We start from the raw sequence: 21,709 nt of genomic DNA, 5'->3' as shown, positions 1-21,709 counted from the left end.
CAGTCCCTCCCTCTTTCCTGCCCTCTCCCTCCTTTCCTACTCTTTGTCTGTCCTTTCCTCCCCTCTCTTTCCTTTCCACTACTTTTCCCACATGGTCCAAACACACCAAGACGGTCGTGAAGAGGGCACGACAAAGCCTATTCCCCCTCAGAAAACTAAAAAGATTTGGCATGGGTCCTGAGATCCTCAAATGGTTCTACAGCTGCAACATCGAGAGCATCTGGTTGCATCACTGCCTGGTACGGCAATTGCTCGGCCCTTGACCGCAAGGCACTACAGAAGGTAGTGCGTACGGCCGAGTACATCACTGCCATCCAGGACCTCTACACCAGGCGGTGTCAGAGGAAGGCCCTAAAGAAATTTCAAAGACCCCAGCCACCCCAGTCATAGACTGTTCTCTCTACTACCGCATGGCAAGCGGTCCCGGAGTGCCAAGTCTAGGACAAAAAGGCTTCTCAACAGTTTTTACCCCCGAGCCATAAGACTCCTGAACAGGTGGTCTTACCCGGACTATTTGCAATGTCTGCTACTCTGTTTATCATATATGCATAGTCACTTTAACTATACATTCATGTACATACTACCTCAATTGGCCCGACCAACCAGTGCTCCCGCACATTGGCTAACCGGGCTATCTGCATTGTGTCCCACCCACCACCCCCTCTTTTACGCTACTGCTACTCTCTGTTCATCATATATGCATAGTCACTTTAACCATATCTACATGTACATACTACCTCAATCAGCCTGACTAACCGGTGTCTGTATGTAGCCTCGCTACTTTTATAGCCTCGCTACTGTATATAGCCTCGCTACTGTATATAGCCTCGCTACTGTCTTTTTACTGTTGTTTTATTTCTTTACTTACCTATTGTTCACCTAATACCTTTTTCACACTATTGGTTAGAGCCTGTAAGTAAGCATTTCACTTTAAGGTCCTGTCGTATTCAGCGCACGTGACAAACACACTTTCATTTGATTTTCTCCACTCCCTCATTTCATCCTCTCTCCCTCATTTCATCCTCTCTCCCTCCTTTGCTACTCTCTCCCTCCTTTGCAACTCTCTCCCTCCTTTGCAACTCTCTCCCTCCTTTGCTACTCTCTCCCTCCTTTGCAACTCTCTCCCTCCTTTGCAACTCTCTCCCTCCTTTGCAACTCTCTCCCTCCTTTGCAACTCTCTCCCTCCTTTGCTACTCTCTCCCTCCTTTGCTACTCTCTCCCTCCTTTGCTACTCTCTCCCTCCTTTGCTACTCTCTCTCTCCATTCTCCCACAGGCCGATCAAACCTGGCTGAATGGCATCACAGAGGAGCCATAAAGTGTGCCACTCCTCTAATTGCATCAGCAGCGAAGGCGAGCCGAGCCTCTGGGCATCTGTTTCAGCAACATGACACAGCCCAGGAAGAGTTACGCTCCTCACAAACACCATTGACAGAGGGGCAAAGGAGGTGCAGGGCGGGAGGGACGTGAGATTTGCAGGATGCATCTCATCGACTTGTTATGGTGTCCCTACAAGAGCAGATACTGTAGATAGCTGTTGGTGTAAATGACTATCTGTCATCTAAGTTGACCTAATATCCTTTGGTCATTTGACTGTATTCCAATGCTGGGTCATATTCATCAGGGCACACCGAAGCAAAACATTTCATAACATTGTTCAACGGAAAACGACAACAACGACCGTTTCATATTGGCCAAGTTCAGGTAGCACCTCCCCGTCTCCTTCAGTTTCGTGCCGAGCGAACACACGACCCTGGTGTGACATCGAAGGGAGGTGTCGTTTGAGTTGGTCTTCCTTAGCATCCACGTCCTCACCTCACTCAGACAGACGGTCCCTCTAGTTATTGTACGTCCCTGAAAGTGCGGTGGGCACACAGTGCCGGCGTGTCCGTGGTAAGAGCTAATCACGACCTAACTGAGAGAAAGCACATGCAGCTTTCTGACGATCACACCTCTCTACCCGTCTCTGCATCAGTCCATCTGTCTGCCCTCCTCTGTCCTCTGAAACTCACCTCCCTCCCATCTGTGTATCCCTGGCCGAGTGAAGGACTTGAACAGAGTTGATGTAAACTAGACTCAGACTAGGATTTAGAGTGAATTGACATGGGATTTGGGGTTATAGTAGATGAAACGCACACACACAGGCAAACACACACACATGAACACACGAGCACAAAGGTGCACAAACACACAGGCGCACACACAGCACACACATACAAACACAAGCACACAGGAACACACAGAACACACACACACAGTCAAGAACATACCATAAACACACGTGCGCACACACTCACATATAAACACACACACACGTACACACACCTGCCGGAGTGTCTGCAGCATCTCTGTGGCCTTGTCCTGTTTGCCTTGCTTGGCCATCAGCATCATCTCCTGGATCATGCTTATCCGGCGCTGGTAGGGCGGAGGGGACCCTCCACGACTCAGCCGGTCCCCTGACCTCAACATGAAGGAGGTGAAGATGTCACCCCTCTCCTTGGTAGGGGTCCGTTTCCACCCGTGCTGTGGGCTGGGCCCAGCCTCTTGGCACCCGGCACCTTTGGTCTGTTTGGTGCCCATGTTCGGATGTCAGAATCTGCTGTAAGAAATGACTTGCTCCCCAAGGCAGTCATGCAAGGCTGACTTGCATAAAAATATTTGTTTTTGCACTAAACATTAACCCCCCCCCCCCCCCCCCCCCATAAAGGGCTTAAAGTGGATAGGACCTCTGGGTTCGTTCTCCACCTGACTCTCTGGACAACACACCTGTCCCCTCGTGAATAGTACCCAGCTGTTAGAGTGCAATACCAGTAGGGGAACCTACATCCAACACATTCATTCAGATTGTAATACAATGCCTAACTCACATAATAAGCTTGAGCGAATTGACTGCTATGCGTGCCGACTTTAAACACAAACAGAGAAACACTTAAAACCCCATAGGCCTACACTACCCAACCCGGGACACAATCCAAAACTTTTGTTCCGCAATTCACGGAACATAGTCTAGAAATAATTACATGTTTTCCACAGAATTTTGTTAGGATACAAATGTCAGAGCTATGTGAAATATGATCAGCTCTCTCTGCGCAGAGTTCTTTAGCAAACGATGAAACAAATATTGCAAAAAAGCCTCGGGAATAGCCGTCTTCAAGACAACGAAATCATTTTAACGAATTCACTGTTATAACAATCGGCTTGTAAAAGCCCCTCAAGTCGGTGAAGAGCTCGGAGGATGCTTCCCGCAGCATGGCCGCAAATACGGGGAGCAGCAGTCCCGCAGATCGCCAGCAAACTCCGATCGGATGCACTCCCTCACAGCGCTATCCTGGAGACGACTTCATTTCTGTCCTTCACATATAAACGGCTATCTTCTGAAGGGCCGCTCCTAAATTGATGTGACTCTCATTGTCACGAGTGTCTCCTCTCCTCTCCCGTCCACATTGGAATCCTCTTCCCTTTTAATCAATAATTCCACCTATTCTGCGTCTGTGCAGAAAATGAAATGTGAAGCTAAACGAATGGTGGCGATGGAGACAGGGCATGGTAATGTTCATCTTTATCTGCTCCGTTTGTTTATACACCTCTGCCTCTCCAAATGACTCACGTGTGATGTCAACCTTTTCCTTTGCAATAAATTGGATTCGTTGGTCCCATGTTCCGCTCTTCGAGGCATGTCCTGTTAGAACGGCCTCAGCAGTAGCCTAGGGTAGAGTCCGGGAACTGGTCGAGGGTGTCTCTTGTCTGTACTGAATTATAGGCTGCGGACCAGAGCAGGCGCCGTGAGTAGTGCGTGTGAGCGCTTCTCTCCTCAAGTCCTGGCACTGTGGGATGGGGTTGGGCAGACTGCTCCCCACTACAAAGACGTCCTGCCAAGAGGATATTGCAACTGTAGCTAGGCCAACATCCATGATATCTTTGCCTTTTCTTCTGAACGGTGTCTGGGGATGGGGTGGGCTAATGTAAAGGTACTCTAGAGCCTACAATAACCTATAATAATTAATAACACTCAGTCCTATGACATAAATACTGAGATAACATTATGACCTTGGCTTGTAAATTAAGCACATTGCAAAGACTTCAGACACTTTTACTCTCGTAATTGCACTTTCAAATGACAAATCTGCAGCTTTTGGTCTGTTTACATGAAGTGCAAATCATTGTATTGCGTTATATGGACCTCTAGTGTTGGCTGCGTGGAATTACATATTTTAGGGCCATAGTATTGTTTTATAGCATAGTATGAAACTATGGAATAGTATAGTCGTTTCTCTAAATATGTAAGTAGCCCATTTCTCAGATTTAAAATGAATCGAAATCCCTGCAGCTGATAGGCTACTCACTGTCATCAGTTAGATTTGAAATGGGAGTCAAAATTATATTCAGTATCAAATAACCATCAAATAACATTTCATGTTCAATAATTTAAAAAAGGACCTCACAATCATATGATTTCAAGATGCGCAAGAACCAAATCACAGCTCAGAGATACAACAGGAAAGATGGGGGCATGTTTGTAGGGGTTTTTGTCTAGCAGTGTGCCCTCAGGGATCATAACTGTTCAGCATAATCTAATATTTACCATTGGTTTACTCCAACCTTCCCTTAGAAGGAGCTACACCTATAGCAACAGTATATGCTATATGTCAGCTGAGCTAGTTGCCCTATTCAAACGCATTAGAGACTATTAAATTAATTTTCATAGTGTCGGCTCATGACGGCTTCAAAAACTCAAATCTGAGTGACTGCCTGGTTGCCATGTTACTGGTTTTCTTTCCGTTATGAGGCTTCTAGACCAGTAAGAGGGGGAGGGGGTGTCCTTTTATGCCGAGTGCACACAGATCCATTTCTCAGCCAAAATGCCCCACTCTCCTGCAAGGATAGACCATCGTTTCCCAAACTCGGTCCAAGGAGTGCACGTTTTGGTTTTTGCCTTCACACTACACTCAAAGCTTGATGATACATTGAATCAGCTGTGTAGTTCTAGGGCAAAAACAAACTAAACATGCACCGCTTGGGGTCCAGAGGACTGAGTTTGAAAAACCCTGCGGTAGACAAACACTGTCCATTGGCTAATCAATACAGTAAATACCTGACCATTTCTTTAAAATGTACATTTATTTGTCTTTACAACTTTGTCACGGAACATCATTCAACCATTACACAGTCATTTCAAATCACTTATCAAAAAAAGTTTCTTCCCTAAACAAGGCAAAAATCAAACAGACTTCAACCCACAGAACTGACTCAAAGGGTTGGACACGACAGACTCGAGCAGCATAGCACCCGGTCCGTCTCCCAGACACCTCCCTCACCAACACACACCACGCTCAAATAACAACATGAAATGTTCAGATCTAAATACATTGTGTGGAACAGACATGATTCGCCGTCATGTCGAATGAGGAACCATGTCTGCTCTATGCATGATATTCATACCTGAAACAGATCACTCTCCTGAACCCTGCCCTCATATCAGACAAAACCTACATGTTGGTAACATCAATGGGGGTCACTACGACATCCTTAGCTCACTGACTCCCCCTGTATTCCACTTTCTTGTTCCGTTCAATGGTAACATCCCAAACAGCAACCTATTCCCTATATAGTGCACTTCATAGGGAATAGGGTGCCATTTGAGACATAACCAAGGTTCCCTTTCCCTTTTCTACATGTTTCACCACAGGCCCCATCAGGGAGGCTCAAGGTGACAGACAAGCCAAACAGGCCCCATCAGGGAGGCTCAAAGTGACAGACAAGCCAAACAGGCCCCATCAGGGAGGCTCAAAGTGACAGACAAGCCAAACAGGCCCCATCAGGGAGGCTCAAAGTGACAGACAAGCCAAACAGGCCCCATCAGGGAGGCTCAAAGAGACAGACAAGCCAAACAGGCACAACAGAGTCATTTGCATAATACTATACAGAGCAACACGGAGGTCTAGACTTGACTGAGGTCTCTTAAAAGAGTAGGGCTCCTATTGGACACGTTCTATTTGGCTTTAGTAAAGTCCTTTCGATGATTTCCCACCAGGTCTGCTGATTTGAACCATTTAGAAACACCAATAAAATACACCAAGGGAGCCTGGTTTTAGACGTCTACCTCTGGGTCAAGCGATTATGGCTGAGAGAAACCATTGGAATAATTCATTCCCACTCATAATAATAAATGCAAATACCATCAGTGCTCACCGTGCCATTCTGCCTATGCAGAACGATCTCAAGCAACAACCTCTGTGACCGAACGCTTGTCCTTCCCACTAAAAAGCAAAAGTTCTCATTAGCTACAAATGTTGCGAGGCCAATTTTTGTCCCTTTTCATTGAACATCTCATTTCAATGTGCTCAAATAAATCAGTTTCTTAAAATATCAATGAGGAAGAAGTAGCAGAGGAAGGGTTGATCCGTTCCTAAGGATGGCTTGGCTGTTCGACTGCGCTGAGGGACATGCCCCTGCTGCTGCGTTGCCTCAGAAGGTGTAGCCAGCCGGGGGTGCCTTGTCATCCTTGTTGCTCTCCAGGGAAAACGGGGGAATACGCACATCAAAGTGGGAGCCGTCCGTCCTCTCGATGCGGAAGGTTCCCCTGCACACAGAGCATCATTAGAATCTTGACCATCACACTTCTGTACTAAATGTAAGAAAGGTTGTTATTTATTTTTGAATTACTCTTGCGTTTAAGATTGTTTACTTGCCTGTAAATCTGTGCAAGATTCAGTCAAACATCAATCAGTATTTTCAGTTTATTTTTACCACAAGGACCAAGTACAAATAGCAAAACCGGTTGAACCTCTTTTGGCTAGGGGGCAGTATTTTGACGTTCGGATGAAAAGCGTGCCCAAAGTACACTGCCTGTTACTCAGGCCCAGAAGCTATGATATGCATATAATTGGTAGATTTGGATAAACACTCTAAAGTTTCAAACTGTTGAAATAACATCTGTGAGTATAACAGAACTGAATGCAGGCGAAACCCTGAGGACAAAACATACATTTAAAAAAAGCCTACCAGTGTTTCCAATTGCTGTCATGTTTATTATGAGGCGAAAACCTCCCAGATTGCAGTTCCTAAGGCTTCCACTACATGTCAACAGTCTAGAAAGAGTTTCAGGCTGGTTTTTGGAAAAATTTGCTAGAATGTAGTTTTTCTAAGTGGCTCCTATTTTGGCTGTAGTGTTTTCATGCGTGTGGATGAGAGCGCGTTCTTTGTTTGTATGCATTTTGAAGGAGGGAAACCGGTGGATTATTGAATAAAGTGCGACAGCTAAACTGAGTTTTTGGGGTTATAAAGAAGGACTTTATCGAACAAAAGGACCATTTGTGATGTAGCTGGGACCTTTTGGAGTGCCAACAGAAGAAGATCTTCAAAGGCTATTATTATATCGCTATTTCTGACTTTCGTGGCGCACCTGCCTGGTTGAAAAATGTTTATCATGCTTTTGTATGCGGGGCGCTGTCCTCAGATAATCGCATGGTGTGCTTTCGCCGTAAAGCCTTTTTGAAATCTGACACAGTGACTGGATTAACAAGAAGTTAACCTTTATTTATATGTATGACATTTGTATTTTCATGAATGTTAATGTTTCTATAATTTCAATTGAGCGCTCTACAATTTCACCAGATGTTGTCAAGGCAGGTCGCTAGCGGAACGACTGCGCCAGAAAGGTTAATAAGTCATTCTTAGACCAGAACATCCATGAACCTGCATTACTGGTACAGCAGTGTGTGCTGCTTCTAAGACGTTTACCACAGCAATACTCGTGTTAATAATGCAGTTCCTTTGACATGTTACTGTGTGTAGAAGGGTAAGCTGGGAAGAACTTACCACATGTGTCCACTGGGTGCTTGAAGGGAAACATGGCTGCTGTACTGGAAGGCTGGCTGCTCTTTGGACAACACTGGTTCCTGGGGACAAAAACGGTTGGTTATGGCTTCTACTCAGTCGTGGAGGTAACATACTGTATGAGTGGCTGTACATGCTTCCTCTGTCCTTGTTCCCCCTTGAAGCTCATTGGAGGTTGCCTGAAGAAGGGACCTTAGATCCTCTCATCCAATTGGCTTGGAGAGGAATTGAGGAAACAAGGACAGAGGAAGCAAGTATTTTGCCAGCTGGTAACATTTCCAGACACAGCCATTGAGCGCTTGTAATTCCATTGTGTGGAGGCGGTTGTACTACCGACCCGACCTACGACCCCCCGTCCCCGGACCGTCTCCAGCGTGCCTGACAGGCTGAAGATCCTCCAGTGTCTCTCCCTCAGTTGCACCACCTCACTGCCCATGTTCTCCAGGCGGATGCAGTACCGCCACTGTGTGAGAGACACATTTTGGTGAATTTGGTACACATTATGTCGCCGTTCTGATGGCCTACATTTGTATCCTAGGCCTACATCATACATTGGTAAAAGTTGAAATTATTTGTCCTTTTTCAGGGAATTGTAAAAAAAAAAAACATTTAAAAAGTTACTTACCCAATACACATGAGAATTTTGAGCATCCTGAGAAAGAAAATACTGCATTTATTCTTTGTGCGCAGGTAGATTCAAGCTCATCATAAGAATCACACAGCAGAGTGGGAGGAATCAGGAATGAGCAGAACATTATTGAAAGAGCTCATTGGACTGTGTATACCATTTATTTGATAGGAACTGACAATTCGAACACTGTGGCTTTCTCTCAATGTCTTAACCTGTCCTCCCCTTTATCAGCACTGATTGAAAAAGACTCGAGGTGAAAACTACATGGTGGAAGCTACTCATTACACTGGCTTTCACCAGGTCAGTCCTTTCAGATCAGTGCAGTAGAAAGAAGCGGCAATGAGAGGACAGATATCTTTTGAGAAAGAGCCTAACAGTCCCAACAGCGACATCGTCCTTACCCTCATGCCCATGTAGAAGGGGATGACAGTGACCCGGATGTTCTCCGTCGTCTCTCTGTGCACGTCGGACAGCTCCAGCCAGGGATGATTCTTCTCCTGCCATGCCTTCAGAGTGTCCCTCGCACTGAACGGGGGAGCTGGGATGGCTGGACACACGGTTTACAGTCATATACACTTGTGAATGCTCACTAAATAATTGGCTATATTGTATACTAGATACATTGATATACAGTACCTGTGAATGTAAAATAAACATTTGAACACTTTATAGTACTGCTGAATGTTTTTAGAAACTGAAAAATGATATACTTTACAGAAGTTAATTTGTGAATATTCCCAAAAATAACTGTAAATGTACACTGAGTTTAGAAAACATTAAGGACTCCTGCTCTTTCCATGACATAGACTGACCAGGTGAATCCAGATGAAAGCTATGATCCCTTCTTGATGTCACTTGTTAAATTCACTCTAATCAGTGTAGATGAAGGGGAGGAGACGGGTTAAAGAAGAATTTTTAAGCCGAGACAATTGAGACATTGATTGTGTATGTGTGTCATTCCGAGGGAGAATGGGCAAGTCAAAAGATTTATGTGCCTTTGATAGAGGGATGGTAGTAGGTGCCAGGCGCACCGGTGTGTGTCAAGAACTGCAATGCTGCTGGATTTTTCACACGCAACATTTTCCCATGTCTATCAAGAATGGTCGATCACCCAAAGGACATCCAGCCAACTTGATACAACAGTGGGAAGCATTAGGGTCAGCATCCCTGTGGAACGCTTTCGACTCCTTGTAGAGTCCCTGCCCCGACAAATAGGGACTGTTCTGAAGGCAAGGGGGGGGGGGTGCAACTCAATATTAGGAAAGTGTTAATGTTTTGTACTCTGTTTATACTATGCTGTACAATGAAATGATAGCTGGAAATTGGAAAACAGCGAGTGTCTGGAGCTTACTTTTGTCAGGGTTGAACATGAGGAAGCGCTCAAACAGCTCGTGCTGGATGGGGACCTGCTCTGTGGAGTTGTAGGGCAGGATGTCTTCATGACTCACATAGTCCAGACCTGAAACACACACAATGACAGCCAGGCAGAATGGCAGTCAGTCAGGAGGCTGGCAAGGACAGAAGTAGTACAAGGAACTAACTAGGGTAGTAATGCAAAAATCACCTGGAAGCCAAAATTATATACACACACTGACAGTGCCTTTTGCGGATAAGAACTCAAAGCATTTTTGTGGGATTGAAAAAAACAAAACTATTATTTTAAAAACTCTGCTAGCCAATTGTTCTGTTTGAAACTAAATCAAACCATGTAGCCATTTACTACCCAGGGAGCAGCAGATCACGTGTCGTTTACCTGGGATGGCATAGAGGGCTCTGCTGTCGTCATGGTTCGCCAGGAACGTCACTGCTTCGGTCTGAGACCTCTGAGACTGTCAACACAACAGGAGAAACAACTAGAAGACTGGCAGATGTCATTTAGACCGAGTCAGTATGTACTAGAGGTCGACCGATTCATCGGAATGGTCGATTAATTAGGGCCGATTTCAAGTTTTCATAATAATCGGAAATCTGTATTTTTGGGCGCAGATTGACGTTTTTTTTTTACACCTTTATTTAACTAGGCAAGTCAGTTAAGAACACATTCTTATTTTCAATGACGGCATAGGAACGGTGGGTTAACTGCCTCGTTCAGGGGCAGAACGACAGATTTTCACCTTGTCAGCTCGGGGGACCCAATCTTGCGACCTTACAGTTAACTAGTCCAACGCAATAACGACCTGCCTCTCGCTCATTGCACTCCACAAGGAGACTGCCTGTTACGCAAATGCAGTAAGCCAAGGTAAGTTGCTAGCTAGCATTAAACTTATCTTATAAAAAAACAATAAATCATAATCACTAGTTAACTACACATGGTTGATGATATTACTAGATATTATCTAGCGTGTCCTGTGTTGCATATAATCTGACTGAGCATATAAGCATCTAATTATCTGACTGAGCGGTGGTAGGCAGAAGCAGGCGCGTAAACATTCATTCAAACAGCACTTTCGTGTGTCTTGCCAGCAGCTCTTCGTTGTGTGTCAAGCATTGCGCTGTTTATGACTTCAAACCTATCAACTCCCGAGATGAGGCTGGTGTGACCGAAGTGAAATGGCTGACTAGTTAGCGTGCGCTAATAGCGTTTCAAACTTCACTCGCTCTGAGCCTTGGGGTGGTTGTTTCCCTTGCTCTGCATGGGTAACGCTGCTTCGATGTGGTGGCTGTTGTCGTTGTGTTGCTGGTTCGAGCCCAGGGAGGGGCGAGGAGAGGGACGGAAGCTATACTGTTACACTGGCAATACTAAAGTGCCTATAAGAACATCCAATAGTCAAAGGTTAATGAAATACAAATGGTATAGAGAGAAATAGTCCTATAATAACTACAACCTAAAACTTCTTACCTGGGAATATTGAAGACTCATGTTAAAAGGAACCACCAGCTGTCATATGTTCTCATGCTCTGAGCAAGGAACTGAAACGTTAGCTTTTTTACATGACACATATTGCACTTTTACATTCTCCTCCATCACTTTGTTTTTGCATTATTTAAACCAAATTGAACATGTTTCATTATCTACTTGAGACTAAATTTATTTAATTGATGTATTATACTAAGTTAAAATAAGTGTTCATTCAGTATTGCAAATACATTTTTATATATATAAATAAATAGGCCGATTAATCGGTATCGGCTTTTTTGGTCCTCCAATTATCGGTAAAGGGGTTTAAAAACCATAATCGGTCGAACTCTAGTATGTACAGTACGAACATTGCATTGGTACTGTTCAGCGGTAACGTACTATGTGAGGGCAGTCCCGCGTGTCGATGAGGACCTGGTAGTAGGTATGAGTTCTCCCCTTCACCTCTTTTGACCCGTGAGAACCAGGAGGCTCTGGCTTGCTGAGCGACAGAGCATGGGTGTTAAAAATGATAAGACAAATTACCCAATCAAATTAACATAGAACACACATCAACAAAATAAAATAACTCCTGGCCCTACCGCTGAGAGATGTGATACGCACCTGTCAGACATGGGAGGAATGATATCCCGGTCATAGATACGGGCGTGCCAGGGGAACAACACGATCCCTCTGTAGCCAAACACACTATGAAGGAAGAGCTGAGGAGAAGGTCAGAAAGAACTTTGTGACAAGGGCAACTACAATATATATTATATTTATATAAATAAATATATATAAATATAATATATATATATATAAATATAATATATATATATATAAATATAATATATATTTATATTTATATATATTATATTTATATATATATATATTTATATAAATATATATATTATATTTATATAAATATATTATATTTATATTATATAATATATATATATATATATTATATAATATATATATATATATATATATATATATATATATATATATATATATATATATATATATATATATATATATATATATATATATATATATATATATATATATATATATATATAATATAATATAATATAATATAATATAATATAATATAATATAATATAATATAATATAATATAAACACACACAACTAGGACTATTGTACAGGGCCACCATTCACCGAGGACCGGTTTCCCCCAGACACAGATTATGAATCATCCCGGACTAAAAAGCAAACGCAATGACAAATCTTTGTTTTGTCCAAAACTAGGCATAATCTGTGTCTGGGAATCAAGCCGGCCCCTAATGTTTAGGCCTATGACAGCGGGCAAAAGATGATTATGAGCAGGGAAGGCCAGGACCAATAGTTCTGTTCTGGGTGGGTAAACCGCATGGCGCTGCCTCTCTTACCTGGCCTGTTTCATATTTGCCGTGCTGCTTCAGCGCCTCAAACACTCCCACCGTCTCCAGAACCTTCCCCTCCGGCCTGTTCCTGCCAAACACAGGCCACACTATGACAAACTGGAGCAAAATCACATCACACTAGAGGTGTTCACAGGTCCACCAGAAGAGCAACTTGGCTGATAAACATATTTTTTTTGTCACTCGTGTCCAAATCCCATGTGTAACTTTGTGTAGATTTTGTCGCACAGCTTTGCTTTATCTTGGCCAGGTCACAGTTGCAAATGAGAACTTGTTCTCAACTGGCCTACCTGGTTAAATAAAGGTGTAATAAAATAAATAAAGTTAGGGTACGGGTCTAAGTCTGGTTGTCATCGGGTACAGTCGGGTTGGGTCTGACTGTTCCTCTTTTTTTATTTAATTTAAATGATCAGGTCCAGGTCTGATCGTCCCTGGGTCCAACTTTATGGAGCCAAGAAGACCTGTACATCACACTAATGTAGTATACAGTCTCAAATAGCCAAGTGTTGCAGCAGCTTGGAAAAGGAACCAAGTACACACAATACACAACATGAGCACTGGGATGACAGGAACACACGGGTCATCGCCTAGTCAACCCCTTGGACTAAAGCTAAATCTCAATCACAAATCAGACAAGATTAAATAAAAACACATCGATTTATCAAAGTTCAAACAAACATAAATACCAAAGTCTAATCTCACCATTCCCTTTGACTCTTCACTGAATTATAATCAACAAGGTACTGGGAGCAACAGCTGGCTGTGTTCAAGTCCCTCATACATTTATGGATCTATTCCTCAAAACATGGGGGGTGATATTGCGTGGCTCCTCAATACATCCATATTATTATCAGAAGGTATGGAGGTGGAAGAGCTCAGCCCGAAGGCTTGTTTGTTCATCAGCTGCGTTGGCGATGACTGGCAGAGGTTGTCCCTCGGATTATTATACTGACAAGAAAGCACGACCAGGCTGGTGAAATGCCATAACAAATACATTGTTAAAGAAATGGAGGGTCAGATCGTTAACATGTTTCCTCATTTCATGGAGATTTCATCATAACAAAAATAAGTTCTCATTCAGGGAGAAAAGGTGAGAAACAGGACAGTAATATCTTACATAAAGGGTTACATAAACTAAAGTCAGAATTACAAGCTGGATCGGTCTTCCAAATGCTAACCTTCTGGGCTCCATGTCAACGCAAGCCCTCCGCGTTCACTCCCTTGGCATGAGGGGCGCAAAGGAAATTGGACCCATTTACTCTGTGCCGGCTCAAGCCAACCTGCTCCCTTATATAGTCAACAGCAGATAAGCCCAAAGCTCTCTACAATCTTCCACTCAGACAAAAAGTGAACTAGCTAATATAGGCCAGATATGTTGCCAACTTTCTACTACTGTTCCAATGTCACTTTTCTAGATAAGTGGCTTAGTGTACATGCAGGTCTACACTCGAGGTCTTCACGGGTCCACCCGGACACCCGAGTGGGCCTGGGTCCGAAATTCTAACTTTTCGTCCAGTTTGATTGTCATCGGGTCTCTGGAACTACAGCTGATAGACCCAAGTGGACCGGACCACAGCTCTGTATAGCCCATAGCATATGTATTTTATGCTAATAAAGTGAATTTATTGACTTACAGAAGGCCTAGCCAACATATAGATCTATTCGTTTATCAGCCTAGCTGCTCTTCTGGTTAACTAAATGTTGTCACTCGGGTCTGGTCCTAGACCCGGACCCATTAGAACACGGGTTGATTTGGGTTTGATTGTTCTCTTTTTGGACCCGAGAAGAATTCTACAACACTCCCACTTTGAACTCAGTCCGAAAGCAACCATGATTACAGCTAGGGCTGGCCCCATTTAGTAGACTGGTTAATTGTTTGGTCGATAGGCTGTTGGTGGACCGAGATTTCTTTAGTCGAGCAGTAGCAAAGAAAAAAAAAAAGTGTGCACAAGACACCTCTGATTCGCATCTGTCTGAGTGGAATAATCCATTGTTATGGCCATGGGAATGGCACAGTCCATCACTAAGATGTGCCTGTGAAATTGTATATGGTTATATTACGTAAGAACAATGGTGCAAATAATATTATAACAAATGCGCTTTCTCCCGCATTGGATAGCGGTCACTGTCCGTGGTTCTGAAACATATTGGTGCACTGTTGAATTGGCGCCTTTTCCTAGACCATGTTGCTATATGCATACAATCTAAGTTACCCGGCATATTGGTGTTGAGAACAATACGGTGGAGGCAGCAGACGGGAAGACAGTCCTTGCCTTAATTGTCTAAGAGGAAACACCAATTTAATTAGGTCTATAAACAATAGCCAAACTGTTAAAAATACATGGCTTCATAAATGATCCATATACATCTACAGAAATAAGATAGATCCTGTTTCTGTTGCCTGTTTAATAGCCACAAATTTGGCAGTTTCTCTCTTTGCTATGCTGTAATAAAAGCTTTCCACTTTCAGCCTCTCTGGTATCATTTATTTAGCGTTGCGCACACTTACAAATTGTAAGACATTATCTTCATAATAATAACCCTCCCTATTCTTGATCTCATTGTTATTACTATTATGATCATTATAATAACAATAAAAAATAATGTCATTATCATTAGTAGCAGCCTTGTATAACCACCAGACTGTAGGCCTCAGAACAGTTCAGTCTTAATAGCGTAACTTACTTAGGCCTCTATTTCAATACTTCGATAGGCTACAGTAGTGTATCAATCAAAAATGTACTCGTTCATGTCGTCACTCAGCATACGAGTCACTTATGATTTGAAAGGCAATCAAGGATTTTAGTTTCACAATAAAAGAAATGATGCGACCCTTGAATAATTAGTGTACATAAATAAACCATTCCATTTTGGAAATTGCATTCACGAATGAGACTGCTTTTAGCCTTTGCTGTAATAAAGGCTTTACAAAACAAATGGTTACAGAATCTCTGGTGTGTTGATTTATATTGTTCAAAATGGTCAGGAAAATGATATTGTACTCTAACAGCACCCGTTTGGCATACATAATATGCACGCAGCACTTGCTACTTACCTTTTTCTTGAGCTCCAGTATTTTCCACAACTACTCAAATTTATTCCACACATCCGACTTCCCCTTCACCTCCTGAACAACCAGTAAACATTCCCGGTGATTTGTCATGTCCTCAGCATCCATCAAGCTGTCACGTGTTATGATGTTTTGTAGTTTGTTACAACCAATTTATTGATGCAATTATGATATGCTATAGGTCAGGCCCTATTGGTCCTGTGCATGCAATGCATACATGTGTCATGTGAAGAGAGCAAGGGTCGAGGGAAAATATTTTCCTAAACAAATTAGGGATTTCTGTGCAGTATAATAAGAGACTGGTAGCAGCAGCCGTTATGTGCGTGTATAATGCATGTACAGTATACAGTGATTTCGGAAAGTATTCAGACCCCTTGACATTTTGCTATGTTACAGACTTATTCTAAAATGGATTAAATTAATGACAAAGTGAACCGGTTTAGAAATGTTTGCTAATTGATTAAAAATAAAAAACAAAATACCTTATTTACATAAGTATTCAGACCCTTCGCTATGGGACTCGGGTGCATCCTGTTTCCATTGATCATCCTTGAGTTGTTTCTACAACTTGAATGGAGTCCATCTGTGGTAAATTCAATTGATTGGACATGATTTAGAAAGGCACACACCTGTCTATATAAAAAGGACCCACAGTTGACAGTGCATTTTCAGAGCAAAAACCAAGCCATGAGGTCGAAGGAATTGTCCGTAAAACAAGACAGGATTGTGTCGAGGCAGATCTGGGGAAGGGTACCAAAAAATGTCTGCAGCATTGAATGTCCAAGAACACAGCGGTCGCCATCATTCTTAAATGGAAGAAGTTTGGAACCACCAAGACTCTACCTGGAGCTGGCCGCCAGGCCAAACTGAGCAATCGGGGGAGAAGGACCTTGGTCAGGGAGGTGACCAAGAATCAGATGGTCACTCGACAGAGCTCTAGAGTTCCGCTGTGAAGATGGGAGAACCTTCCAAAAGGACAACCATCACTGTAGCACTCCACCAATCAGGCCTTTATGGTAGAGTGGCCAAATGGAAGCCATGCCTCAGTAAAATGCTCATGACAGCCCGCTTCGAGTTAGCCAAGAGGCACCTAATGAACTCTTAGACCATGAGATACAAGATTCTCTGGTCTGATGAAACCAAGATTGAACTCTTTGGCCTGAATGCCAAGCATCATATGTAGAGGAAACCCGACACCATCCCTACCGTGAAGCATGGTGGTGGCAGCATCATGCTGTGGGGATGTTTTTCAGCGACAGGGACTGGGAGACCAGTCAGGATCGAGGGAAAGATGAATAGAGCAATGTACAGAGAGATCCTTGATGAAAACCTGCTCCAGAGTGCTCAGGACCTCAGACTGGGGCAAAGGGTCACCCTCCAACAGGACAATGACCTTCAGCACACAGCCAAGACAATGCAGGAGTGGCTTCGGGACAAGTCTCTGAATGTCCTTGAGTGGCCCAGCCAGAGCCCGGACTTGAACCCAATCAAATATCTGGAGAGACATAAATAGCTGTGCATCAACACTCCCCATCCTACCTGACAGAGATTGAGAGAAACTCCCCAAATACAGGTGTGCCAGGCTTGCAGCGTCATACCCAAGAAGACTCAAGGCTATAAATCTCTGAAAATGGTGCTTCAACAAAGTACTGATTAAAGGGTCTGAATAGTTATGTAAATGTGATATTTAATTTCTTCTATACATACACATTTAAAACAAACGTGTTTAACTGTTTTTGCTTTGTCATTATGGGGTTGTGTCCAGATTTAGGTGGGAAAGAAACAATTTAATTTAAATTAATTTTAGAATAAGGCTGTAACATAATAAAATGTGGAAAAATGGAAGGGGTCTGAATACTTTAAGAATGCACTGTGTGTGTATGTATGAGTGAGTGAATGTGTGCTACAGTGCAGAGCATCAGAGCAGGTGATCAGTCCATTTCAAGTGTTCAGCTGTCTGATGGCTTGAAGATAGAAACTGTCTCGGAGTCTAGCTATGAATACTGAAAATATGCACAGCTCTGCTTGCAAGTTAAGCTCTATAAACTGTGTTATCAAGCGCAACAAAGTGCCAACATATGACACTGTTTGATATGCAAGTTGGGATATACTAAAAACAAATAGATTTGTCTGACAACAGGAGCTTGTGCAATGTGACAATCATCGTTGCTCGAGGCAACATATCTGCCAATTATATATTATAGCTGGGCACTTTCATGTAAGTTCAGTTCTGCAAGTTTCTATCCAAGCTGACTTCTTGCCAAGTGTTGCACAGTCATGGTTAACTTAATCAGAGCATTCATTTTCCTACATTACCTAGCGAGATTACACACACACACAGTCAAAAGTTGACACCTACTCATTCAAAGATCCTTATTTTTACAATTTTCAAAGTTGTAGAATAGTGAAGAGATCAAACTATGAAATAACATATGTTATCATGTAGTAAGCAACAAAAGAAAAGGGTTAACCAAATCAATCAAAATATATTTTATATTTGAGATTCTTCAAAGTAGCCACTTTTTGCCTTGATGCCAGCTTTGCACACACTTGGCATTCTCTCAACCAGCTTCATGAGTTAGTCACCTGGCATGCATTTAATTTTAAAAGTAAATTTTTTGAATTTCTTTCCTTAATGTGTTTGAGCCAATCAGTTGTGTTGTGACAAGGTAGGGGTGCTATACAAAAGCTAGCCCTATATGATAAAAGACCAAGTCCATGTTATGGCAAGATCAGCTCAAATAAGCAAAGAGAAAATGACAGTCCATCATTACTTTATGACATGAAGGTCAGCCAATCTGAAAATGTAAACAACTTTGAACATTTCTTCAAGTGCAGTTACAAAAACCATCCAGTGGTTTGACGAAACTGGCTCTCATGAGGACCACCACAGGAAAGGAAGACCCAAAGTTACCCCTGCTGCAAAGGATAAGTTCATTAGAGTTACCAGACTCAGAAATTGCTTCAGTGTTCAAGTAACAGACATCTCAAAAGCAACTGTTCAGAGACTGAAGCTGATTGAGATAATGCCAAGAGTGTGCGATGCTGTCATCGCTGCAAAGGGTGGCTACTTTGAAGAATCTCAAATATATTTGGATTGGTTTAATACTTTTTTTGGTTACTAGATGATTCCATATGTATTATTTCATAGTTGATGTCTTCACTATTATTCTACGATGTAGAAAATAGTCATAAAAACCCTTGAATGAGAAGGTGTCCAAACTTTTGACTGGTACTGTTTGAGAGAGAGAACTGAAGTGCATTGCTTGTAAACTCAGCCAGGTAGCTATGGCTAGCTTAACTAGCTGTCAATCTTATAGTTAGCGGCGGCAGCTAAAGTAGTGGAGGCATGGCAGCATCAATGATGCAGCATTCAAGACAGTGGACAGACTTGCTAACTTACATTAGCTATCTAGGACACATTAGTTTAGAAGGTACCCCTTACCGTGACGACATGAACCTCGTCTGCTGAATGTTGGGCAATCCACATGCTAAACACGGTAACCGGGGCCTCTTCACCTCAAGTCCACTACTCCCTTCAATAACACCCAATATTCTATGTGTCTGTTTCTTGTTGTATTTACTAACAACAGTCAGGAAGCCTCGTCGTATTGCACAAGCAGCCATCTTTCCTACTTCTGCACAAGCACGCCGAGGCTCACGTGTATAAAAGCGTGCGAATTTCAAAGTTGATTTAAAGGTTCAATGCAGCCGTTTTTATCTCAGTATCAAATCGTTTCTGGATAACAATAAAGTACCTTACTATCAAAGAGAAATTTCTCAAGCGAGAATTTAACTAGGACTGTCTAGGGGTGTTCTTAGAGGGGAGTGGAAAACGGAAAACTAGCTGTTTTTGGCAAAGAGGTTTGGAAATTCTCTCTTGTTGGTCTATTAAAGAATTTACTGCAAAACTCCATCCCACCTCAACAGCCCACCACTAAAAGGGCATTATCACAATTGTTCACAATTTCACAGTATTATGCCAACCTTATAGTGTGGAAATATATATATAAAACATAACAATATTAAATTTTTGACTGCACTGGGCCTTTAAAAAGTGTAATTTTAGCTTTGGCACACGATTTGGGATGACAGTTTAGGCCGCCACATAACGTCACATAGCGATCTGATTATAATGGACCAATAATCGTTCATCTTGCGTTTGTCTATTAATTTGATATTTGCATATGTACCCTCCTACTCTAGAATGAGAGAGGGGCTTCTTCTGTAAAAAAACACATCTTGTCCTAAACTACTAACACTACTGTGTGGATATAAAAATAATGACAGCTCTTTTGATTACTCATATTTTCATCATGGACAACATGCAAAGTGAAGCTACAGCTTTCAGTAATGTGTTGCCTTGAATTCAACTGGTGCCATCGACGACACAGAGCTCAGTCAAGAAAATCAGAATAAAAGTTAATGCCGAGTGAGAATGATGGTTTAGCTTACTTTCAGTATTTTGCTATGAATCATTCATTAATACACAGGTAAAAATGACTAAACGTTATATTTCACTGCACCTATCCGCTGTATGTGACAATTTTTTGTTGTTGCTACATTTGCATAATTTTTGGGTTCAACTATATCAAGTTGCTTGCTTTGCTAGCTTTAAAGAAACATCGTTAGACTCCAGCCACCCAAGCCATAGACTGTTCTCTCTGCTTCCGCACGGCAAGCGGTACCGGTGCATCAAGTCTGACAACAACAGGCTCCTGAACAGCTTCTATCCCCAAGCCATAATACTGCTAAATAGCGAACAAAATGGCTACACAGACCATATGAGTTGACCCTTGTATAAAAAAAGATATATAAAAAACACGTTCTATGCACACATAACATGCACACACATTTGTATTGTCTCTACACTCACATACAATCTTAATTTACGCTGCTGCTACTGTTTTATCATACATCATGATGCCTAGTCACCTTACCCCACACATATCTGCCTCTGTCACTCCAGTCTCCCTGCACATTGTAAATATGGTATAGGAACTGACCCTGTATCATAGCTTCTTACTTTCTCATGTTCATCTTATTTATATGTGTCGTGTTTTTGTTCTAACTTGTTATTTTAGTACTACGTTGATATTGACCACTGCATTGTTGGGTTTAGAACTTGCAAGAAAGGTATTTCACTGTACTTGTGCACGTGACTTTAAAACTTGAAACTGTTTGTTCACCCTGGTTGATTCACAGATGGAGCAGAGGCAGCTTTATTGTTAGTCAGCCATCTGCATATTATTGGTTCGTTAGCTAGCTGACAGGCAGCTGCATACTATACTGGTTTCCACTAGATGGCACAAACACAGTCATAATTGGCTATAAGAATTCATGAAAACTTCAAATGAATTTACGGTTAGGCACAAGGTTAGGTTTAAAATCACATTTTAAGAAGAACATTTTATGGCAGGGTTTATGGCTGTGGTAACTAGTGACGACCCTGCATACTAGCTAGTTAGCTGGGTTAATGTTGATTGCTCATGCGTTTGCTACCATCATCTTTGTCATTACTCTCAATGTTTCATAATCAATGTGGTTCGAATGCTAATCGAAACATATACGTCAGTGGTACAAACGGGCTGTTATTATTGTAGCTGTCTAAATTGGCTACACATTACGTATAGCTAGGTCGTTGTTTGTACATTAAACTACGTACGATACGTCGTAACACACAAAGTAAAGCATTGCACCAGAAGAGGTCTGTTTTTTCAGCTTGTCTCAAATATTATTTGTCCATTGCCTTGTCAAAGTTTGACGCTAACATATTAGTTGTAGGCCCATTCGTTTTCATTGCAGCACTGTTTGAACGCAGTTACGCTAACGCCGTATTCACGATACTCAGTGAGTCAACTCGCATTCAGCTACAGTAGCTGGTAATAGGCTAAATGCATTATTCCGCCTCCA

General features: G+C 42.3%; 2 protein-coding genes across 5 annotated transcripts in view; both read right to left on the bottom strand.

Moving 5' to 3' along the window:
• LOC110507067 (leucine-rich repeat-containing protein 75A-like) overlaps positions 1-3,928 on the bottom strand; it is a 32,312-nt gene extending 28,384 nt beyond the window's left edge. The window contains exon 1 of the mRNA XM_036964737.2: positions 2,324-3,928. Within this exon, the coding sequence (XP_036820632.2) occupies positions 2,324-2,578 (255 nt within the window). The 5' untranslated portion in view covers positions 2,579-3,928. The remainder of the gene's footprint in view (positions 1-2,323) is intronic.
• A 1,169-nt stretch (positions 3,929-5,097) lies between these two features.
• Positions 5,098-21,645, bottom strand: LOC110507519 (polymerase delta-interacting protein 2). Of its 4 annotated transcripts, none has more exons than XM_021587560.3 (11): positions 19,242-21,645; positions 12,715-12,790; positions 11,926-12,023; positions 11,704-11,803; positions 10,219-10,294; positions 9,817-9,924; positions 8,867-9,012; positions 8,460-8,486; positions 8,172-8,297; positions 7,817-7,896; positions 5,098-6,578 (listed from the first exon to the last, which is right to left on the bottom strand). In XM_021587560.3, exons 1-11 carry the CDS (start codon positions 19,421-19,423, stop codon positions 6,464-6,466), a joined length of 1,134 nt encoding a protein of 377 aa, XP_021443235.3. In that variant the 5' UTR covers positions 19,424-21,645; the 3' UTR covers positions 5,098-6,463. The 4 variants fall into 4 exon arrangements, with proteins under 4 accessions (XP_021443235.3, XP_090080575.1, XP_021443234.3 ...); XM_090224449.1 differs by having other exon boundaries at positions 8,177-8,297; XM_021587559.3 differs by having other exon boundaries at positions 12,715-12,796; positions 19,242-20,775.
• Positions 21,646-21,709: the final 64 nt, after the last annotated feature.

This window comes from Oncorhynchus mykiss, chromosome 27 (assembly GCF_057628025.1).
Source record: "Oncorhynchus mykiss isolate SJ-2025 chromosome 27, ASM5762802v1, whole genome shotgun sequence".
NCBI classification, from domain to species: domain Eukaryota; kingdom Metazoa; phylum Chordata; class Actinopteri; order Salmoniformes; family Salmonidae; genus Oncorhynchus; species Oncorhynchus mykiss.
The sequence above is the reverse complement of the archived record's forward strand: the minus strand, read 5'-3'. Positions and strand labels throughout refer to the sequence as shown.